The sequence below is a fragment of the Emydura macquarii genome, unplaced genomic scaffold (genome assembly GCF_026122565.2).
Source record: "Emydura macquarii macquarii isolate MOO-44397 ecotype Brisbane River unplaced genomic scaffold, CSIRO-AGI_Emac_v2 contig_1014, whole genome shotgun sequence".
NCBI lineage: Eukaryota > Metazoa > Chordata > Testudines > Chelidae > Emydura > Emydura macquarii.
This window is the reverse complement of record NW_027131151.1, coordinates 58,682-83,498: the sequence shown is the minus strand read 5'-3', so window position 1 is coordinate 83,498 and position 24,817 is coordinate 58,682. Positions and strand designations below refer to the sequence as shown.

General features: G+C 40.7%; 1 protein-coding gene across 2 annotated transcripts in view; it reads right to left on the bottom strand.

The window, feature by feature from the left end:
- Positions 1–24,817, bottom strand: part of ALPK1 (alpha kinase 1) — a 41,942-nt gene that overhangs the window by 5,286 nt on the left and 11,839 nt on the right. For both annotated transcript variants that reach the window (XM_067544661.1, XM_067544662.1), the window contains exons 3-10: positions 15,462–15,660; positions 12,794–12,853; positions 10,612–10,698; positions 9,741–9,817; positions 7,730–7,825; positions 4,955–5,059; positions 2,417–4,607; positions 547–700 (exon numbers count right to left, since the gene is read on the bottom strand). In XM_067544661.1, coding sequence (XP_067400762.1) covers positions 547–700; positions 2,417–4,607; positions 4,955–5,059; positions 7,730–7,825; positions 9,741–9,817; positions 10,612–10,698; positions 12,794–12,853; positions 15,462–15,660 — 2,969 coding nt within the window. The remainder of the gene's footprint in view (positions 1–546; positions 701–2,416; positions 4,608–4,954; positions 5,060–7,729; positions 7,826–9,740; positions 9,818–10,611; positions 10,699–12,793; positions 12,854–15,461; positions 15,661–24,817) is intronic.

The following is a 24,817-nucleotide window of genomic DNA, read 5'->3' as shown; positions in this document are numbered from 1 at the left end:
ACAGGAAACATAATCCAAAATGAGAGAGTTTGAAAATACAAAAAAATCTGAAACAAAATCCATGTATTTATTTCTATGAAGGTTTGTGTGTAGACAAACCTATGGGCATAACAGGAAAATGGACACTAAATGTGACGCAAGTATCTGAAGCAGTTGGTTCTTTTAAAATACCTATCCCTATAGAAAGCCATAACTGCAGAATCAACTGCATAACAAGAATATCCAGAGCTATAATAGGGAGGATTAACCAAACAGCCAGGAGCTTTGGAAGGGATATAAACCCTTCTGCTTCAGGATATTAGCCAGCTCTTAACTAATGGAGATTAGGAAATTTTTTCCCCAGGAGCACCTTATCCCATAACTCCCTATAACAGTGCAGTTTCTTGCACCTTTTTCTGAAGCATCTGATACAGGCCATTGCCAGAGACAGGACACTGAACTAGATAGACTTTGGGTCTGATCTACTATGGAAATTGCTATGTTCCGATATGTGCAGAATTAGCTCTGATTAAAATTTCACTTCAGCAATTTGTGCTTGATCAATACCTTCCCAGAGTTTCTTCTTGATGCAGAAAGTGTATCCAAAATGCATTCCTTTGTTTGCCTTCCTTCGCCACGCTCAGGTAGTCTCCAATATATACAGCCGTTTCCTGGCCTGTCCACAGCCCAGATTTCTTAGAGTATTTCAGAAGAAGAGCAGCTACCAAAAGAAAACCCCCACAAATGAAAAAGACAGCTTCTTTAGCAAGGTTGTTCCATACCAGTAACCAAGGATGAAATTTAAAAACTATCAAGTTTTTCCTGTTAGGATTGATGTCCATGCCCAGACAAAGTCTCAAAGCTCTGATATCTTGTCACACTCCATAAATTATTACAGTGCAGCATTGAAACAGCATCTTTTGAAGAAGCTCATCCATAAGTGGAAATATAAAATGTAGTTAGGCAAAATGCACTGTTTTGGCAGAAGGACACACTGTAGGGCTACTCTGAGGTAACAGAGTTTTCCTGCACGTGTCTTGTATATCACTAAAAGCTTAAATGATAATGGCGTTCTGCAGAAAAACTAATAGCCAGTAGAGAATACAAAATAGCCACAGAAAGAATCAAATGCATTTCGCTCCTGCTCTGTAATGTCCCTGCTATGAGCCAGTCAGAAGCCTCTAGGCCAGGGAGCATAGATTATGTATATAAAGATGAATAATACCAAATTATGTGGGACTTGACATTTATACTGATAACAAGAATATCCAGATTTATAATAGTTGATGCTAACATAAATTTGGAAGGGATATAAAACCCTCAGAGTTCAAATCAATCTACTGTAAGGGATTAGGAGACCTTCATATGGAGGCAGATTATACTACATCTGCCCACAGCGGTTTCTTATTCCTTCCCCTGAAGCATCTGGTGCTGGCACTGTCAGAGAGCGGACACTGTCCTAGACTGACCATGGCCCTGATGCAGCATGGCACTTACAGCTGGGCAGGAAATGATCATGCAAAATTTTCAAGATTTCAAATAATTTTCCTGTCACAAGTCAAAATTTTCACCAATTTTCACAAACTGAACTTTGGACATTTTTTTTTCCCGGATGAGGTTAATCAAAATGTTTAATCAAAACCTTACCCTCTTAAGAGTAGAGCCACACTTTAAACCAGTGCTTTGCTTCAGCTGTGTTTGTTTATTAATTTTGTGAGCCAGCAGACAAAGGTCCTAGACTCACAGACTGAGAACAGAGTTTTATTGAAATGAACAAAATATAAAACTCAAAAGGACCTTAAGCCAAATTAAAAATAATTGAGAGAGTCTGGCAGCAGGTACAGTATGACTTGGTTTGGTTAACAGATAAAAGAAAAAAAATTGAATGTGATATTAAACAAAATAGCAAACTAAGCAAAAATGTTGTTCTACTCTGACGTGGCTATTTGCTCATTTAAATCTAAGTATTTTGTAAAATGAAGAGGGCCTAAAAATATCCGAAAATACCCTTGAGATCTACATGATCCTAGTAAGAGGTAGAGACCTGATTCTGAAGCCTTTACTCACCCATAATTTCATAACTTTTTAAGACCAGAAAAGACCAGTCCCTACTCTACTCTGATCTAAATTATTGGTGTAGGCCAAAATGAGAAACAAAACATGTGACCCTCCATTTACAAGGTCAGTGCTCTAACCACCGAATTATAAGGCTGATGCACAAACACATGTGAATAAGAATGCCGAGATCAGACTTTAAGAGTTCTATCTGCTGCTTCTAGCTGTCTCTGAGGGTTTTATACCTTGTTCAACACCATAACAAGAATGCCAGCCTGTATGTAGTACAAAATCCCTTCAAAGGTTAGCCCTTACCATCTTATAACTATGTTTGGGGTCACGATGGCACAGAGCATATACACAGAGGGGAGATGTTACTTACAGTATGCTCTATGGAGCTGTCTAGGCTTAAACATTCCAGTAGTCTCCAGTCTCTGCACTAGCCATTTATGTTCAACACCTGACAAGAGTTTCTCATAGTCATCATCCTCTAGAAAGCGAGCTTCTAGGATTTGTTCTTTGGTTCTCCCAGGCACAAAGACAAAAGAGCTCCCACTGGAGTTCAGAAATGATGGGTTCTCTAGTTCAGAGAAGCTGCTGGAAAACTGAGGTGATTTGTACCATGATTTCAGAGAGGAGCTTGAGCTGTGGCTGCTGTTCAGAATGTTCCTGAAATTTTCCCCTTCATCTTCCTCTGTGGTAGCACAGTCATTGAAGTCATCAGCTTCTGGCTTCTTCCTCCTTGATGGAAAAACTCTGCTCTCAACCCTGTGGCTAAGCTGAGGTCTTGGAGCATTCATGGCAGGAGAATTATTTACTGAGCTCCCTCTATTGCTGAAAGCAAACTCCCATTCATCTTCTGTATTTGCTTGGGGGTCAACTTCAGGCATTCCAAAGGACCCATTTCCAGCCATTTCTGCAGAAGATTTATTAATCCAGTTACACACAAAGGAATCACTAGCTATTTTTGGCTTGCTGCTTATAGATGTAGCAGGTACATGTGGCTCAACTGACAGATCCTCTGTATGGTCTACAGTGTCTCCTTCTGGGTCAATCCACACATAATTATTTCTAGATAATGACTCTGTGGCTCTTTTATACCCATCAGCATCTATTAAATTTCCTTCCACTATGCTGTGCTGAGTAGGACCATGAATCATATGGAAGTCTCTATTGCTGTCCTTGGCTCTGGAGTCAACCGTTGGCTCTGGAGTTAAACCAAAGGATTCTAATTCTGCCAAGGAAGAGGAAATCATCTCTCTCTCAGGTCTGCTGGGAACAGAAGAATGAGGACTCTTTAAATCCATGAAAGAAATAGCATTGTTCCTGAAGTCTATATTATTGGTATCCCATGCTTTCTGTTTTGGGGCATTCCTTTCCGGTTCTGTCTTCTGCAAGAGCCCTTCTCTGGAAGCAGAGGACATATCTGCTAGTCTATTAGCAAAGACTGTATTTTTCTTTAATGAATGCTGAGGAGGACCTGAACTGCCACCTTGTGATTCTTGAAGAGAAAGATGATGAGTTTTGAAAGACAACGAGTGCAGGCTACCAATTTGAACATTTTCGTCAGTAGATTCAGTTGAGGCTATGCAACACTGCTCATCCACTGAGCTCTTTTCCTTTTCTTGCCAGTCTCTGGGCAGCTTACTGCTAGCATTACAATCTAGCTCCTCCCAGCTAGCAGAGGAACTTGATCTTGATAACTTGCTCCAAGACTTCAAAGAACTAGTGGTTTGACTCCTGCTTTGCAAGCTGCTGGAAATGCCATTTTCATCATTTGTAATTTTGTCTAATGGCTTGCTCTCCATTTCTTCTTCAAGGAAGACATCCTTTGCATTAGAACTAACCCATTTCCTTCTTGTTTGGCCACTGAGTCTCTCATGGCTTCTTCTTGCTTTTTGTGAAGCAGAGATTTTGGCAGTGCCCTTCCCATGGCATAATTTTTCTTCAGTGGTACAAATGGTGTCTACATTTTTAGTTTCAGTTTTCAAGGTAGTGATGCAAGCTCCCATTTTGGATTCTCTATGCCTGGTTTCATGGCTCCTGCAAGAACTTTCAAACACTTCACTTACTGACCTATGATGCTGGGAATGCATTTCAAGGATTTTCTCAAAATCCACTTCACCACGCAAGATAGGCTTTTCCACTCCACCTTTATAGCTATTAGGAACATAAGACGCTGTATCGGAATTAGGGAAACTTTGTACTTCTAAATGCTCCTTGACAGACATGATCAAAGACATGATCTCCTTGGCAAGTGTTCCTTTTTCTTGATCTTCTGTAAATGGTGAAGTGCTGTACATGTACAGTTTCTCCATGGCTTTGCTACAGAGCTGTCTCACCTCACAGAGTCTCTCACTCTCCCCGTAGAGTTGTTGATGAACTGTTGTAAGGCAGAAAGCTGCTTTAATGAAACTATGAAGCTCCTGCCTGCTAGTGACAGAGTCACTTTCTTTCTTGGTGAGGAGACCAATTTCAAAAGATTCTTTAGCTTCAGACAAATAAAACTTTCTCTTCTCTGGTGGACATTCCTTGGAGTAACTATAGGACAATAAGCATGTACCACGGATGTTCTGAAAAGGAAAAAAAGATTAGAAGTCAATGAATTAGAAATCTGGAATTCTGTTCCAAGTAAAAAGAAAAAAACCTATTTCTTCATGCATTTCAAGGCACAGATACCAGCTCTTACAGTTTGTTTCTACATTACTAGGAAACAAGGTAAGATTGTCTCATATCTTGCTGCTGCTGCTTTATTCTAAATTTGCTTAGGGGGGTGAGGTATTAACTTGTATCATCATCACTCTGGGTGATCTGTATCTCTGCCTGTCTTTCTCCCTCTGTGATTTTAGATAGGAATGGGAGTGGGGGAGGTGTGCATCATCATACCCAAAGCCCAGATGTGTACTGAAATCATACTCACCACCGCTGTGAGCACAAAAAGCGGGGTGTACTGGCTGAAGGCAGCTGCCAGCTTGCAGGCTTCAGCAGCTGACAGCAAGCGATGGTCGAACTCTTGGAGAAGACTCTATTAAAACAGCAGGAAGGAAACTGACTTTAGACAGACATTTTCTTTTCAGAAAGCAGGGTTCATGGTTTTTGTTTGTTTTTTTTAAATAAGCACTGAACTCATTGCTCTTTACTGTTAGATAGGCCCCAACCAAAATTCTGGATCCTAACTTCTCCAAATCATGGGGGGTTTGAAATCTAAACCTTTTGGTGTGGGTCAACCCTAAATGCTCACAATGACTTTTCAATAATTTGCCTCACTGAAAATCTGGTGCAAAATAAGTTAAGGAGGCAGGAAAATCCTCAGAGATTCTGGCCTGGTTCTTTCTTCCTTCTCCCCATCATACTCAATGATTGGCAAAAAATGAACTGCCACAAATTATTAGGACAAAGCTGCTCTTCACAGGGTAATAACTGCCTCTACCTATTCCAAAATGTTGCATAATGTCAAAAAACCCAAAACAACAGATTGCTAAGGATAGAAGTGTATAGACCAAATACTTCCATAGATAATATAGACATGCCAATGACAAGTAGGTTCAATTGGAATAAAATTTCCTGATAAAAATTCCTCTACACACTACATCATCTTTGTAATGTCATGTTCTTGGTGGTGGAAAAAGGCAAGTAACAGTTACAGGGTATGTCTACATTGAGGTGTAAGTCTAGGATTAGTAGAAATTGAATTAGCAGATCCTGTGTTGAGTGTCTACACTCATTCGTTGTTGTTGCTGGCTATCCCCTCAACAGGAGGATTACGTCCCCTCAATAGGAGGATGATGTCTGCCAGGGGAAGCACAACTGCTGGCCGAGATGCTATACACTTTTTTTCCTCCTCTGTCATTTCTCAGCCTCTTAAGCAAGGCAATCAACTTCAAAACAGGCTGAGGCTTCATGTATTATGTGTCGCCATTGCAGTCTATTGCCAGCCAGCTCTTCCCAATTTGTGGGGTCAGTGCCTCCCTTCTTAAGATATATTTTTAGGGTGTCTTTGTAGCACTTCCTCTGTCCCCTGTGGGTCTTCTTACCATGACTAAGTTGAGAAAAGAGGACTTGCTTTGGAAGACAAGTATCAGCCATCTGCACTCAATGAGCAGCCCAGCGAAGCTGATGTTTCATAATCTTCACCTCAACACTGGTGATGTTAGCTGCAGAGAGAATGCTGGCATTGGTGCAACGGTCTTCCCTTCTGATATGGAGAATCTTCCTAAGGCAGCACTGTTGGCACCACTCCAGACGCTTAAGCTGGCTTCAATATGTCACCATGTATTGCACCCATAAAGGAGAGTGGGGATGACTACTGCATTGTACACCAGGATCTTAGTTTCCAACCGCAGATCTCTGTCAATAAGACTTGATGGAACAACTTTCCAAAGGGTGCTCTGGCACAATGGATCCTACGTTTGATCTCCACATCAAGATTGGCGGTCTGGGAGAGGTGGCTACCAAGGTAGGGGAAATGCTCAAGTTCTCCAGGGGTTCACCGCCAATGACAATTTGTGGGAGAAGGGGGGCAACTTGTCCTGGAGTAGACTGGTGGAGCTCCTTAGTCTTCCCAATGTTGAGGAAGAGCCCTAAACTATAATAGATGTCTGAGAAGAGATCTAAGGTGGATTGCAAGTCAGCCTTGGTGTGTGCAAGATAACACAGACATCAGCATGCTGTATGTTGGTGATAACAGTCCTGGTGACCTTAGTTTTGGAATGAAGACACCACAGATTGAAAAGCTGCCCATCCACGTGATACTCAATCTCAATTCCAGAGGAAAGGCAGTCACAAATAAGAATCAAGATTATGGCTGTAATCTTGACATTCATTAATAACTGTAAGTTAGGAATTGTTGAACCCTGGGTCCCAACCTGGGGCTGCAGCATCTGCACTGTATTACGTGGGCCTGAGTCCAAGCACCTGTAACCCAGAATTCCAAGCAACCTCCCAAAATGTGGCCATTCTAGCCCTTTGTTCATGGTGCAGTGTGGAAAAACTTGACTGTCCACAAAACTTGACTGTCCAGAGGACATAGCAAGTCGGCCCATGGGATATGTTTGGTGGACTCCCACAGCATGGATCCAGTGGGGCTGCGTCTACATTGCAAAGCTCAATTGAACCCTGGATTGACTCAAGATCAGACCCTCCACCCCCGTGGAGTCCAGGGATTCTGATTCTGAGCCCTGGATTAGTGTGATTTTTGTGTAGACGGAAGCACGGTTAGGTTTGAGCCTAAATTTGAATCTTGGACTCAGTCAGGAGATATTATGGACTTTAGGATTTGATCAGTTGAGTCCATTTGGCTTTGCAGATGCTCAACACCGCTCAGGTTTTGGGTCCATAACAGGCTTCCACTATAATGAGACTTGGGCTACTGCCAGAGTAAGATACTAAACTATCTATAACGGTGGTCTGATCTATAGCAATTCCTGTGTCCCCGAGACTCTTCCCATTCACTCTTCCCATCAAGTTAGAAGTTTTAAGATGTGCCTAATTTTGGCCTTAACAATATTCACAGTGTTCCTTCAATTTGTCCTGGAGGGAAATGACACCCATTTTGTGTCAAGGTGATAATGAACTCTTTGGCTGGAGTTGTGGAGCTTCCCTAAACACTCAGAGGAGGACAAGAGCAGGAATTTTGATTGAGCTGTGTGTAACTAAATAAGGTATAGCAAGAGACTTCTAATACATGAATATTTACCAGGTCATTTTGATAGTTGTTTTTAAAACTATTATAATCTTGCTCACTCATGGAAACAAAGATGTCAGCCAAAATACCCAATGATGTAGAAATTCCCTGAAAAATAAAACAAAAAATAAGGTGTATTTTCCATTCCATTTTTGCTGGTGCTATACAAGACACAAAGATAAAGACAGTCCTTTACCATCTACAAGGCAGAGATAAAGAAGAGAGGGCACATGGGGAAATCTAGAGCAGGGAATAATTTAGCTGGATTTTGTTTTTTGGATTTTTATAAATGTGTGGGCATTGTGGAAGGAGTTAGGGCTAGCAGAAGTCTGTATTGTTCCACTACACTGAATTAAACTACATCTATTTACACCAACTATGGATTTGGCTCTGTATTTTTAGGAGGGATTTGAAGGAGGATTTGAGTTTTGTTGCATTCTTCCTTGGCATTTCCTCTAGTCTGTCAGCTTTCAAGGTGTGACAAATACAGCACAGCATCATGTGACATAACAAAAGAATAACTTCAAACTAAAAGCTACATTAAATCCTGGTTAAATAGATTTTGGAAAACAGGTTCTTAATCTGTTCATGCTCAATTTTAACAGACTACTAATCCGTTTTTTTACACAACAATAATTTAGAACTGATCAGTATCTCTCAAATTATTTATGAGGAACGAGGAAAAAATATCTAGACAAACAACATACCAAATGCAATTAATGCACACTTCTGCTAATAGAGCACCAAACTCCTGATGAGGTAAGTTGCCCTGAACTATTGTTTAAAAAAAACCAACCACCAGATTTTGACCAAAAGGCAAGAGCTCTAAATAATGACGATTTAACTCTAGGGATTGGAACGTACAATTCTGAATAAGGGTCAGTGAATCACAAGAATTTGTAATGTCATGCAGATAGGTAAATTTGCCATCTGTGTCTTTCCAAAACATGGCAATTGTTCACTATTCCCAAACAGTATGCCAGCCGACAGATTACCTTAAATGCAGTGAGCACTGCTAAATCATTCCATTACATGATGGCTCTTTGCCTTCTTAAATATATGTAAAATTCCACACACACCTCTGCTTTCATATAAGTATTTCTGAGACAGGTTCAGGCTGCAAAGCTTCGGTTTTAACCACTTAAGTTTAAGGAGTTTGGGATCTAGAGTTTTAGTTTGGTCCATTATAAAGATAGGATAGTTTACACAATTCACATCCAGATTTCAAATATCCTAAAGCATGGAGGTGTTATAAAGATCTGGGCTATCTGCAAAGTTAATAACATATATATATAAATATGAAAGATGATTGCAGGACCTATGATGATTAGGGCACTCATGTAGGACTCAGGAGACCAAGGTTCAATTCCCTGCTCTGCCACAGACTTCCTGTGTGACTCTGGGCAAATCACTTACTTCCCTCTGTGCCTCAATTCCCCATCTGTAAAATGGGGATAATAGCACTTTATCCTCACAGGGGTGCTGTGAGGATAAATATATTAAGCACTGTAAGCCACTCAGATATTCGATAATGGGAGCTATAGAACTACCCAGACAAAAAGTTATCCAGACCCTGGTTCAGAATTTGAACACTTCTGAAGTTCAAGAATGTTTGGTTCCAATAAAATGGTTAAGGCCCCTCTCTAAAAATAATAATGGCTGCCTCTTGGTATTAGTCTGTCACTCTGTCAGAGAACTACATTGCATCATCTCATTTGATCATTTACATCTGGTGATGCTAATGAATGAAAACGATCACTTTATTTCTTTGCAGAAAACAAAACAAAGCTCAAGACATACTGGTAAAAAATAAAAAAGAAGTGTGCGCACATGCATGTAAAATAAATCAAGCGTGGTGTAATTTTCAGCTAGAACATTTGCCCCATGTATTAACCTTGACTGAAATACTGACATTGATTACATCCAGGAAGCATAAAGCCAGGAAATATGACTGAGGTGAACACAATGGATTCTGGAATCAACATGGAATTAATAAGAGTATTCACGGTGAAAAAATACCAACCTTTTTATCTGGCTGAGGGAGTTTGAAATAGCCCACAATTGAAGCCCAAATCAGCTCCGCTGCCTCATACCACATTCCTGAAATAAAGCAAAGAAATGGTCAATAAGTAGATTGCTTCTTTACGTTATAACATTGCTATATATTGCTTTAAAAAAGCTGAGTTTATTTCACCTATCCTGAGCTGGGAGATTTCAAGACTGTATCAAACCACTCTGTGACACTTTTCCAGCTTAGTTAGTTACATCATTACATTTATTAATTTCATATTGCTTCAGTTTGTTCATAAATGTAAATTTTGGGCTTGTGAAAGACCCTAGATTAGCAGTCATGAAAATGGAAATTTATTCAAAAGGCACAGCATAGCATTAGGCAGGTTTTACTATTGTCCTGCCAAGAGCAGAGCTTCAATACAGAAGCTCTTTGCACCACCAACCTGGGGACTTCTTGCGTCTGCCCAGGGAATTGCCATGACGTATCTAAGGAGGTAAGCTACTGGCTGGTTGCATTCAGGAAAGAGTGCTGAAAAAAGGGGAATAGCTTGAATATTGAAAATAACAAAAGAAACAGCATTTGCGAGCGCTTGGCATCTTCTGGTTGTCTCAGCAAAAGACAGATGATTTGTAAAGTACATTTGTTTGGTAAATGGTCTCTTGCTAGCTGTGAATTCTTGCTGTCTCAGCCAGTTGTGTGCAGAGCTAATTTTCCATGGCTTTCTCTGTCAGGGAAGCCAGGGGAAAATTTTAGATATGCCAAGTCTTTACTTAACACAGGAATTACTTTTTAACAAGGTGTGAGTATAAAAAATTACTTTAGCGCTTAAATGGTGAAATGACTGCATTGAAAAGTGTATGGCTTTAGAGAGTGGTCTTACCAAGCTTTTGCAGAATCTGTCCTCTGATCTGTATACAGACTGACTGAACAAGAGTCCTGTCACTTTCCTTGTAATACAGCCACACACCTGAAACGAGAATGTAAAAACTCACTGGAGTGCGACACAGCTGTTGGTGGTTCCTGAGCCCTTAAAACCTGATCCAAATACCAATGAAATCAACTGGAGTCTTTTCAATGACTTGAATGGACTTTGAATTAGGCCCTTCGACCTTATAGGCACTCAGATACCAAGGTGATGGAAAAGTAAAAGAACTCAGAGAGCTAGACCAGTAAAAAGCTTTCATACCAATTGTTTATAGCTATACCATAGAACAACAACAACACTACTAATATTTGGCCCTTATATAGAATACCCTTCTAAGGATTTCAAAGTGATTTGCAAAGGTGGCTAAATATAAATATTAATACATTATATTTAAATATCACCTATATTAACTGAAGTGATTAATTACATTAATTAATATATAGTTATTTATTTGTGGTGATGTATAAATAGCAGCATAACAAATATTTTTACCCTGTGGCAAAAACTGTTTTCCCATCACACATCAATATGTTATGCATCTTAAAACAAGAGTGCTCATAATTTCATCAAATAATGATTAGATATCTCAATTCTTATTTTTATCTGATAGTAATATGGCTGGTTTTTTTCACACCCAAAACTCTATTAACTTATAAGTAGGTTTGTAAGCGTAATTCAAAACAAGACATACCGTTACTTTAATTATTTTTAGTGATGTGTGTAAGAATATCACAAACTACGATTACGTAAAACAATTATTCTCTGAACAGCATGCAAATAACTTTAACTCAGAGGTTTACATTTTTTAAAATTGGCAGTGATGTTCATGTTCAGCTTTATCAACCCACGCGAACTTTATCACAAGTCTTGTAATATTGGTATGTCTCTTCAACCCCAGCTCCTGGATGTGCATGGATATATGAGAGACTGATCTTTCATTTTAAAAAAGGAAGTTTCTAGCTCTCATTGGTGTGGAGAAAAGCTTGACCCAAGGGAATCATAAAGGCTCAGAAACCAAAAGACAAAGAAAAAGCACCTAAAATGTAAAATATGTTTTTAAAAATCCGAATGATTTTTAAGCCAATTTCATGATTTTTGGGGCCTGACTCATGAATATTGAGCACCTGGGATTGGCAATTATTCATATCAGGTCCACACATAAGGTAAGCAATGACGCCAACTGTACAGACCACAGAGTGAGAGAGGAATGATAACAAATAAGTATTTCTAAAAATTCTAAGTGTTTTCTAAAATAGCACAAGAATATTACCACTTTTAAGTCCAACATTTCAGACCTTTCCAAGGCTAGAAACAAATGCTGTGAAAGCTGGGACGCTTTCTTTTCCAATGGTACAAATCCCGCATTTCTAGCCCTGATGGTCATCAAATAGTGAAACAAACCTATTATTGGCACTGGGCACAGTATTAATTTTGCTCATAAAGCCAGTCTGATTCTGGGAGGAAAGATAGAAACATTTCTCTGACTGTCTGATTTAAAAATAAAACAAAACAAACAAACAGTGAACTGATTGAATCTGATAAAAGATTAGAAAACTCCCATGGGAGAGAAATTAGCAGGCAGAGTACCAGTGATACAGTAAAAGATGCAGGGTAATTCTTGAGATAAGTAAAGGTTCACAGAGTCTGGGTCCTGAATGAATTAGGGAAGTGTGAAAAGAGAAATCATTGTCCATGATTTTATATATATATATAAATATATATATATCTAATGGTAAAGAGCAGAGAGAAAGAAAATACGTAATTTGCCTACCACATTTTTGGGCACCAAAAATAATAATTAAAAAGGAAATAATACTAACAACAAAGGGGCTTTTGTGGGTGCACAAGGAATGCATGATCAAACTGCAAGAGAACATCTCAATTTAAGACCCAATCCCACAGGCACATATTAGTTATTAGCATTATGTCTGATCAGGTTATTTCTACTGTTAGAAGCAAACTAAATTCTGACTAATATCGCTAGGAAGCCTTATGCCTGGTGTAAGTCATTGCAGAATCAGGACTTTATTGAGGTTTGGGCAGTGAATGATAATATTTAAAGTTTGTGTGAGTGTGGTGAGTTGTACAATTAGCTAAAATAATTAAAAAACTGCCAAAAATAATGACCTAGACATACCTGTTGCTCCATTGTCATTTATAAGGCTGCTTAGGATATACTCAGCTTTTAAAAGTTTTCCTGAAAAAGAGCCCCAAAAGAGATAGAAAGAAAGATAAACATAAAAATGCATTACGTAATGGAGAGGAGACTCAATTATTCACAGATAAAAGTCTGTCTATTCTAGTTAGCCTCTATCTTCCTAACGCATTCACTGTTCATGTTTAAGTGCTTTAAATTATACAATATTTAAAAGTATATTTCTGAAATTAGAACTGCTATTAAACATTGACAGCTAGATTTAAGCAAGTGGTCAGGAAATAAAGGACACCTGTAGGTATACTAATCGTCACATGCAATTTTGCATGCACAGAAACACAGCAAAAATGGTGGGTAAGTAGGTCTTTGTAGCTAGGATATTTGTACTATTTTTTGTACTTAGAAAACCCTGTATGCCGAGTTAATATACATTACTCTACAGCTCCATCCTGCCAACACTTGAGTGCAGATCTATTGCCATGAATAGTTCCATTGTATTCATGTGATATACTCAGTACAATGTGTTTGTAGAATTGGGCTAATGAATAAAAAAATAGTTTGTTTTGTTAATAGAAAAAACAACAAAAACATTACCCTAGCAGAATTGTGGGCCTTGCCTCATTCCTTCCAGTACGCTGGATATTACAATATTACTTCTCATCATGTTTGGCTGGCCCCTACACAGCTACCCAGCTGTGGGGAGGGAGAAAGGAAACTTACAGAGTTGCTTCCGAGATGCTCCCTACAGGAGGCACGCATCTAAAAGAGGGCTGGGAGTAGGTGCCATGGCTGTGCCCCCTTCATGGGCCACTTGGCTGAGCTGGCTTGCCACAACGAGGGAAGTATGCTGCACTCGGTAAAAGGCCTAGGCTTGCCTGTGGTGCTCTGTCCTTCCCTTAATGTAGGGCTGTGCTAAAAAGGCATGATCTAGCCCTCAGAGCTGAGCTCTCCACTGTGCCATCCACACTGCTTCTGCCCCCAGTCTGAGGTGGTGTCCTGCAAGGATGGGAAATAGTGGCAACTACCAGGTAGGGCAGGAGGGAGGGGGGAGGAGGAGGCTATCCTCCAGCACCTTTGGTTCCCTGATGCCCTCTACACCTTTTCAAGGAGCGAGGAGCTGCTCCTAGGGATAGATCACAAGCACAGAGAGGTTGTTTCAGACAGAAGAGGTTGGTCTTCTACATCATCCACAGAAGAAGAGCAAGGAGTGAACAGGGCAGGCCCTGAGCTGCCGGTCTCTTCGCAGGCTGAGCAGCTCCACATCTTCCTACATGCTTTCTTATGAAAAATGGAGTTACGCTGCCTGTTTCCTGGGCTCCCTCTTTTTCCTCAGAAAGGAGCAGGGGCAGTAGCTATGGAGTGCCGCAGAGAAGTAGGGGGATAGGAGAGAATTAATTTTATGAGAGGTGGAGGGGCGTGAGGAAAGCTAAACTGGGGAAAGGCCTGGCCTGGCCTGAACTGTACTGGGGTCAGCCCGGTCAGGAATCATTCCTTCTCCCTAAATCCCTCTCCTCATGGTGCTCCAATAAACCCAGGCAGGGATCCTCTCTCCCTAAACCCATCAGTCCTCAAGCAACCTGCACAATTACCCCTCACCAGGAGCAGAGTACAGAACCTGGGTATTGAATTCATACAGCAAGGAAACATCCTAAACACAGGCTTTGCAGTGAAAAAAACCCAGCAAAAACTGCCAATAACAACACAGCGTGCAACAAAACACGGGTGTTCCACATCTCAGCCATTTGTCCCCCATTTCAATGGCCTCGGTCACACACTGGCAGGTTTGAGGACTGAGGGAGATGTCGTGAGACCTTGTTTTGCCACCGTTATCATATTGAGGCTGTTTTGCGCCTCAAGCAGTCCAACTGAAATCAACAGAACTGCTCATGTGAGGAGAGTTACATGTTTGCGGCACCAGCCGAAGCATGAATATTCTGGCATTTAGACACTACAGCAATGGGAGCATTAGAAACAAACAGACAGAAATAAGACCTATTATGAAAGGCAAATTATAGTTTCTTTTGTCATCATTTCTACAAAAAAAGTCATGCATTTTAAACTAAGTTGTTAAAACCATACTCAATTCAGTCCGTTTCTCCTTTTACCTTTGGCTCCTGAAATAACAACGGGAGGATACTTTAAAAGCCATTCAGGTACCTCCATGCTCCAAGAGGGATGGAAAAAAAAAAGTACCAATTTACATTAGCGGGTCTGTCAGCTGCATTGTTTGTATAGTCAAGTGGCCCTACTCAAAAAGCGGCTGGGCCAGTGCAGAGAAAAATGTCAGTATTCTAATCTACTTTTTAAAGGCTCTTGGTCAGTAGTATAGCAATTCAGCTACCCCTGTTTGAAACCAGCAGGGCAGATTTGTTAAGGAACAAAAACGCCAATTAGTATTTTCCACACCCTTTCACAATTTTCTCTACTGCTTTTGGCTCTGAAACTCTTTATGCCAGGCCCTTTGTGCTGGCAAGAGGAGGTGGGAGGGATCAAGCGGGGTGGGGGTGGGCCCTAGGTTTGAAAAGATGGCACTGGGATCATAGGAATGTCATCCCCAGAATAGGACAAAGTATCCTCTTGAAAGTCAAGTAGCTCCTAATTAGAAATGAGCTGAGAAAATGGAGAGCGAGCTTAACAAGACTTTTGTTACCTGAATTTACAGAGATGCGAGCTAGGCGAATAACCACCTGAGGGGCTATCGGTGTTGCTGGCTGCAACTTGTGCAGGCCCTTGGCAACCCGAAGAAGTTTGCTGGAGGCATCCGCCCAATATAGGAATCGGTCAATCAGGAACACAATAGCAGCTGCTGTTGCATAGTTCTTGACCATGATGGAGGCTTTCAAATAAACCTGAAAAGAACACCAAAACCATGAGATAGTCAGGCAGAAAGAGGTAAAAGAAGATCAGTTAACTATTTACAGAAAATACTCTGGCTTAATAACTATCTGCGTAAAGGTGCTGCTTACACCACACCATGCACTAGACCAAATTTTCAGTCTCAGATTCTTCCTTATAGTTTTACAGAGATTGAAGAAATAGACATTAGGAAAAACAAATATCCACTTGCTGATAAAATACTGTATGCATTTCTCAATCTGCTTGCAATTATTTTGTTCCTGGGCTTTTTGGTAAGGGGAAGGCCAGGGTGATGGTAATTAAATAGGGTTTATTAGCACTATAAATATTTCTGTTTATGCTGTGATTTTTATTAAGCCTGGAAACTTCTGGTTGGGTAGTTTGTTTTATAGTTTTGTACTGTGGATTTTGTTCCTATTTTGTCTTTTTAATTGTTATACTGCACCTAAAACTGTAGTTAGGTGCTTTGTAAATTGGGAAACTGAGGTACAGAAAGGTGAAGATGAAAACTGAAACTTGAGTGCCTCTGAAAAACATTTAAATACTCTCCAAATGAATGGCCTGATTTTCAGTGTTGCTGAGCTGCTGGAGCTCCCGTTAGCTTAAGTAGGAGTTGTGAATGTTACCTCTAGATTTCCTTTTCCTTTTTTCCCTTAAAAGTCCCATAGGAAATTATGGCCTCTTGGGAAGCAATCAGCTCTCTACATGATCAGCCCGAAATATAAATAACTGTCATTAATGCAACATTAAGATTGCAAGATCAAACACTCCTTTATACATCACAAAGAAGCAAACAGGGCAGGAGTCCAATGTTTTTCCTTTGCAGGTCACCCTTAATGATTTTTAAAGCAGTATTAACTCCCTTGGCGTCCCCTCTATGGCTGGTCCGTCTCACTGGCACAAGGAATCAGCCAGAACTCTTGAAGGAACATGCTGTTAGGGGGAAGGGAGGCCAGCAGGGTAACTGTGTGCATGCACAGAGCCTCTGTGGGTGTCTAGAAAGCCATGCAGATCTTAGGACATCTGTCAGACTAGGGCCCAAACACGCTGCCTTTTCCAAGGGGAGTTGGAGGAGGTCAGCCCCCGACCCCCTAGGGAACAATGAGGAGAAGAGCTCCATAAGCTCAAATGAGAGATTTCATACCTCCTTTGAGGGTTTGGCTTGTGATCGGAGACAGTAGCATCCAATGAGCATTTCACTGAAACGTGCACATTACACGATTTTTGTTAGCAGGGCAGAATGAAGGACTAGCAAACCAAGGCAGGAGCCTCTTTTCCTATATCAAAAATCGCTCCCAGAGCACAGGTTGTAGGAGGAATGTAGAAGAATGCTACGTTATTGTCCCTTCTTTCTTGTCTGAAATATATTTTAACTGGATCCTGTTTTATAAAATTCCCATGGGTCATACTCTCTCAGCCTTAAGCAAGGGAAAAGTGAAAGGAGTTGTCTTCACAGAAGGGAGAAGGGGGCATGCAGAACGCTTCAGGAAAGGAAAAGAGACTCTTGCAATATGGTAGAGTCAGGGAACCCATCCCTCCTATGCTACAGGGCCATAGAATAGATTTTCCAGCACAAATTTGCTGGGCCTTTGGCCCACAACCTACCTATACTCTCAATTACCCAACTTGTAAAAATGAGGCTAGTTTTACTGTTTACCCAGCTTCGTCAGGTGCTTTGAGATGCTTGGATGAAAAAGGCTGTCTATACAGCGCAAAGTATTGTATCAGAGCCAGGAATATTTGAAAAATCTAGTATGTCAAGCCATCTCCCGAAAAGGGCCTGACTCTCCTCTCCCTCTCACCAGTGTCAATCAGGAGTAACTCCATTGAAATCAATGGCGTTAAAACTGGTGTGAGTGAGGGCAGAATCAGTCCCCAAAGCCCCATCAGATATTGGGAGACTGAAGAGAGAACTTCATCCGAAACACCAGCAAAATCTCAAAGAAAGAAGTTAGGCAGCTAACTCAAAGTTTGTACTTGGCTTATAATGTTTCACTTGCTCTCCTTGTAGGCACATAGGCCCAGATCCTCAAAGCTATGTAGGCACCCAGCTCAGTGACTACGTCTACACTCATGGCAGTGTGTAGAGTACAAGCACCATGCGCGTAGCTATCCGCCGCAGTGAAAGGCTGACTGTGTCGACACTTGTCACTGTGATGTGTAGCTACACGCCACAATGAAAGGCTCCAGAAGCAGGAAAAGGCTCCAGCGGCTCCCTGCTGTTGGAGATTTTCACTTTGGCAAGAACAGGCTCTGGCAGAGAAGAGAAAATGGGGAAAGGCTCTGGTGGAGAAAAGACCCAGCAGGGAAAGGCCCCCTGCCAGAGCCTTTCCTCCCTGCTGGAGTCTTTCACCGTGGCTCTAGCAGTAGGGAGACAGTGGGACTCTACATTGCTAAAAATAGCACTGTAGATGCGAGAGGCACTGCTTGGGAGTGTAGAGAGTAGGGTGACCAGATGTCCTGATTTTATTGGGGCAATTCCTATATTCAGTCTTATATAGGTGACTATTACTTCCCACCCCCGTCCTGATTTTTCAGACTTGCTCTTTGGTCACCCTAGTAGAGAGTTGTGCAGGGAATACACCCTAGGATTCCAGCATGTAGGGTGTGCTACTTTACTCGCCTAAGTTGTGTCTCCCCATCTACGCTGATATTTATATATATTTATTTATATTCGGCTGTGCATTGTCTGTCTGCTTCACAGCACCATAAGTGTAAATGTATCCAATAAGAGTTAGGCAGCTAACTGCCGTTGAGAATCTGGGCTACTTTCATATGGCTTGTATATCAGGATAGCTCCATGACATCAATAGAGTTACTCTTTATTTATACTGGTGTAACTGAGATCAGGATTAGGCCCACAGACGTGATCTTAGTATTCTCTCCACAGGTGCATTTGCCAGTTTTTAAATGTACAGCTTGCTACGCATCTCTCAGGTGATGGAGAAAGTAAGGTGGGGACGGTTGGGATGGGATAGGATAGGATAATGGTACCAATCAACAGCAGCATATTTGCTATCTCCCAGCTTTTCCACACTTTTAAGAAGGTTTTCTGGGTTTGGTTTTTTTACATTTAATTTTTTCTGATTCAGAGGGTGGTGTTTGCTGAAAGAATGGCACTTAAAAGGGATTCCCCACTCCCTCTGCGCACATGCTCTACTTCTGCCTGTCCACAATGGAGGAATCTCTCTCTTTAAGCACCTGTAAACTGACCCTGCAAATTACCCATTCTAAATTCTCATGAACACACCATATATTTAAGCACAGAGCATCGCCTAATCTATTTTTTCTCTCCTTCTTCCCTTAATAGATTGGAGCACAAAAGCCTGAGAGAGGGTGACCTACCAGACAAAAGGGCCTTTGAGTTCCTAGGAAAAGTAGACTTGGAGGAGGATGGAAGGAATCCAAGTGGCCCTATTATTTCCACTTGCACTAATTAGACATTTTTCTGTCAGCTATTGAGCACTGCTGAGAGGCCAAACTCACTGAATTCATTTCTAAAGTGTTTACAGAAGTTTGCATCTGTTTGTGTCTCTTCAGGAGGAAAATAAGCACTTCAATAGCATTGTGAAAAATCTAAACGAAGCATCCTATTCTGGAGGGCCTGGCAGCCTTGCAGCTGCATAATTTAGCTCTCTGCTCAATGCTGAAGCCTCTTGTGTCTCTCTCTCCAAAACCAAATGGACTCAAAATGTAGAAAAGTCAAGCCCGGGGGAGACTCTCTGCTATTTTTTAAAAAAAGGAACGACTGCATGCTGTGTGGCACATAGTAATGTCAGTCCTTGTAATTATGCTCCTATGTTTCTACCAGTACACTGAGAAATTAATACCCATTTCTTTCATTTGCTGCCAAATAGCATGACTCTAAAATTCCTTAGCACCCAGGGATAATGCTGGATAGCTGCTGTGCTGGGCATGTACACAGAAACCATGTACAAAGGAACTCTCAAAATCACTTTTAAATAAACTGAGACAGAGAACTAAATTCTGCTCTCTATAGCACTAGTATAAACCCAGAGTAACTCCACTGACTTCAAAGGTGTAACTGCCTAATTGAGAGCAATCAGACATTCAGATCTGCTGCTCATAAATGGACACTTAGCCCCCGATGAAGGACAAAGAGGCTTATCTCAAATATAGGATTTACTACATTACCTATCATTTTAGAGAGTGTCTGTACATTTCTAGATCTAGGGGGAGAAAGGAGGAGAGAAATACATACACACTTTGTTTCAACATCTGTTTCCATGAAGAGAAATGCATATGTCTAATTGAGTTTATGACACAAAGAGGAACCTCATGGCTGGGAATTGGTGTCAGGTGGTGACGGAATTAAGTTTGCATGAGATTTCTATACCCGGACGATTGGGAAAAATGCAAAAGAGCCTTTACTGAAGGACTTTTGCTTAACAGCAGTGAGTAGAAGTGTGTGCTGTTTTCATGGTTTCTTGTATTAGTGCTATAGCTCCGTCCCACATAGAGATTCAAGTTTGGGTCCCAGCTTTGGGTTCAAAGCCATGACACCTTCTTTGCACGGACTATGGCAGCTGTTCCCAAGAGGGGAGACAAACTCAGAACCAGAGCCATCTGTCACTAGAACTATGTAAAATGGAAATTATTGGTGCATAGTGAATGAGGAGGAGGAGGAGGAGGAGAAGAAGATTGGGGAAACCTTTATGTGATGACTGAATTAGAAAAATTAAAAGCACAAATAAATGAATACTGATTCAAGCCTATCTGTCTATTTATAAAGTAATGAACATATAAGAGCATCCCATGAAAAAAGTGTCTGTCCGCAGACTCAGGAAAGTTCATATTTGGAAAGATGCCCTTGCAACCAAAAGGGGTAAAAACTTAGGCACCTAAATACATGGCCTAATTTTTCAGAAATGCTGAGCACCATCAACTTTCATTTAGTAGTATATACTGCTGTAGGCACTCACGTTTGAACACTTCAGCTTTCATTTATTTTGTTAGTGAAAATTTAAAATTTTTCAGACAGATCCTAAATGCATGCAACAGGAAGGAATTTCCATGGTGCATATAGACAAAACTACCTCACTTTTTATGTAATGGCTTCAACTTCTGGATCTGCTGATAAAAGCCTTAACCTATTCCCTTCTGAAGTCACTGAATGTTTTTCCGTTGATTCAATGGGAGCTGAATTCCCATTATCAGCAGCCTCAAATACAAAGGAATTTAAAAAACATGGAACATCTTTATTTTCTGAGTAAATTTCTTTCTTCACGATATGAGAACTAAGTTCTGGAATTGTTACAGTTTCAAGAATAAAAATCTCTCTCTCTTTTCATCTTAATTCCCTGGCAATTCCATTTACTCTATATTTTTTCATTTCCTGCTCTAAGCTTTAACATAGCACATAGATTTCGTACACATGATAACACATGGATGAATATTCACTTGTGAATCTCTGAGGCTATGTTGCCGTTGAAGAATTCTGACGATGTTAAAATCAAGAAAACAAAGCTTGAGTCCCTTTGGACACCCATTCTGGGAAGATTAGTTACTAAATACAGAGAACACTTGGAAAATATAAACTGCTCTACAAGTTTGAAGTTGCTATCTGCTATGAGAGAAATGATAGTCCAGTAGTTAGGGCGCTGGCCTGGGATTTAGGAGACCCAAGTTTATTCCGTGCTCTGCCAGAGACCTCCTGGGTGACTCGGGCAGGTCCCTTAGGTTCAGATCCTCAAAGGTGTTTAGATGCCTAACTCCTACTGAAATCAATAGGAAGCAGGCACCTCAGTACCTCATCTGTAAAATGGAGACAATAATACTTCCTTATCTCACAGGGGTGTTGCAAGGATAAATACAGTAAAGGGGGAATTTAAATATCTAAGATGGATACATGGATGCCCATTGGAGTCATTGGCAAAACTTTATGCAAGGTGCTTTATGATCAGAATTTATAATTCCTTCCTCTTCCTCCTCTTCCACCTAGTCTAATGATTCTCAAGATATGAACCACTAAAATCAGGTCAGAACTGAAGGTGGAGGCAAAATGCAATACAACAGTCAGAATACTGTGCTTTTAAGATATAATGTTTTGTGACTCACCAGGGCTTGAAGATACTGCCATACCATCATTTGAAAACCGGACATTAGCAGGGTTAATTTATATCCCTCAAAGTACACAAGATGTCATACTTTAAAAATGTTTCCTACAGTGTGGCTGTAGGCAGGTTGATTCCAAGATATTAAAGAGAGAAGGTGGGTGAGGTAATATCTTTTATTGGACCAGTTTTTGTTGGTAAGAGATGAGCTTTTGAGTTCCACAGAGTTCTTTCTCAGGTCTATGTAGCTGGAAAGCTCGACTCTTTCACCAACCGAAATTGGTTCAATTAAAGGTATTACCCTCTTGTCTCTCTAATACTTTAAAATGGTCATTGGTCACTCAGACTAATAGACAGATATACCGTGGCCATTTACCAGTCAGGCCCTGATGTGGTCAGCATTATCACAAGTACCCTTGGCTAATCTACCACTGGCTCCAAGAGGCAAACAATTCTTTAATCCAATAGGACAGATGGGAAGTTTTGACTGTGTATGCATTTCACTTTCCTGAGGACTGCAAATCATGGATTATAACTAGAGAGCTGCCATTCTCTGATGCTTAAAAAGCTGTTCTGTGACATTTCTCATTTAAAAAAGAAAGATCTGTGATGCTAGGGCTGTAGGCATCAGTAGAAATGAAAGGGAGCCTGTAATGGCATGAATTCCTTCTGGAGCTGTACTCAGCACCAGACAGAAACTAAACTACAATTCTCAGTCACCTCACTCTCCCTTACCCTTGGATCAGCAAAGGGAGCTCTTATAACTCAAGTCAGCTAGCAAAAGATCAGGCTGCACAGCTAAAGGCCCAAGGCCAAGACTTAGGGCTTTAGATCATAAAGCTCTTTGTTACTGTTACGCTGGCTGGAGGGGGGGGGGGGGGGGGGCATTTCGTATATTATTTAACATTAGTGTGTTAAAATTAAAATAACGTATATAAGATAGGCCGTGTTAAGTACTGTTAAAAAGGCTATAATGTGCTAAGTAAGATGATGATGTTTATGTGTTAGATGTGTAATGGAAGTTATGGATATGTTTGATATATCTGTATTTTAAATTGTGCTGTGTCTGGACAACATCCCAGACAGGATGGCTGCAGCACTAGCCTGCTTAATGGCCCACTAAAAAAATTCACAGGTATATTCACAGAAGCCAGGGATATACCTGATGAGTCACCAGGACTTACTCAAATGACTCTGAACTCCATTTTATTCCTGTAAATTTCCACAAGCAGCATGGCAAAGGCCAAAGGACATAAAAAGCAGCTGCACAACATCCATTTTGTTTTCAGTCGTCACTAGCCTTCAGCCACCTACCTACCTCTGAATCATCTCATCTACAACTAAACTGAAGGTGTAAAACAAAGGACTAAAACCCATCCAGATACTGGATGTATACCAAAGGGACTATACAAGCCTGCAAACTCCACAATTCTACTAAAAACCTGATATATATGGACTTTCCAATCATTTGTATGTATTTAATTGCTTTAATCCTTTAACATCTTTTTATAGTTTGTTTCTTTTTATAATAAACCTTTAGTTTTATTTACTAAAGGATTGGTTGGCAGCGTGGTATTTTGGGTAAAATCTATACTTATATTAATCTGGGACTGTGGCTAACCCTTTGGGGTCAGGAGAAACCTTTTTGGTAAAGAGCATAGAGTTTTAAATAACTGATCTCTTTACTGGACCTAGTGGCTGATTGGGAGCCAAAAACTGAAATGCAGTACAGGGGGCTGTGTATATTTTATTTTGGCTTCTTGATAACCAGTGTGGGGAATCAGAAGCATTGTTTGTGGCTGGTTGGGAAGTCTGACTTCAATGTCACCCACCAGTGCTGGGAGAATCTGCTCTCCTTTTACAGCCTGCCCTGACCTTGGCATTTCAGGTGGCTACGCTAGGTACGGACAGGTCACAGTTACCATACCAACAGGTACAAAAAGGAGAAAGCCCCTTCTTTCCTGCTGTTTTAAATGTTTTCTTTTCTAAAGTGTCATGAACACCTGTGGCATTATCATCAGGACTGTTTCTCTAATGTGAGCCCATAAACATTGCATTAGGCCAACTTCTTGCAGTCCTCACTAAGGCAAAATTCCCATTGACTTGAATATTCCCGTTAACTTCATGGCATTTTGCCTGTGTAAGGACTGAATAAACTTTCTGAAAGTTAAGGTTGCACCTAGCTTCCATTAGAATATCCTATCTTAGACTCCCTACCCCTCAATAATTTTGCCTTGGAAAACTGGTTTGGTGTGGTCTGAAAATTGCCACATTTACTGTGAGGACGCAGAAGAATGTTAACATATTTTCTTCAAACTTTGCAGAAAATGTATTTTTAATTAATAGTCATTAAATATTGTTTCACATGTTCACTTTTCTTGTGCTTTCCCTCATCCTGTCTCTGGGCCTGTGTATTTAACCTGTAAGCTCTTTGGGGCAGGGACTGTCTACTTTGTGTGTGTACAGTGCCTAGCACAATAAGGACCAATCTTGACTGGTCCCTTGGCACTACTGTAATAATAAGAAATAGAGAATTATCATTATTTGAAATAGTGACTTCTGTTCAACGTTTGTTTCCCTTTAGTTCAAAAATGTCTTGTTCTGACCCCCCTTCCAGCTTTCCATGTAGTTAATTCTCCTTGAAACCTCATGTGCTGGCTCCACTGGAAGAAGAAAACAAATTTTCAATAAGTGAAGTTATTAATGGTTCTTGTGGATGGTTTATAGTAACTCTTCTTTGCCCTGATGCCTACAAAGAAGTTGACAATGGCTAGGCCACTGATGTGCTCAGACCACTGCCTATTATGCTGACCAATATTATCTCATTGTTTCCTCTTCGTCTCTGCCCCAAAGAGCATCTTTTTGTTCTGGGTTTGGACAGCACCCATCACAATAGGGTCCTGGCCCATGATAATTACAAATATTTAATATAATACATAGAATCACAGAATTGTAGGTCTAGAAGGGCCTTCGAGAGGTCATCTAGTCAAGTCTCCTGCACTTATGGCAGTATTATCTTTCTAAACCATCCCTGACAGGTGTGTGTCTAAACTGCTCTTAAAAATCTCCAAAAATC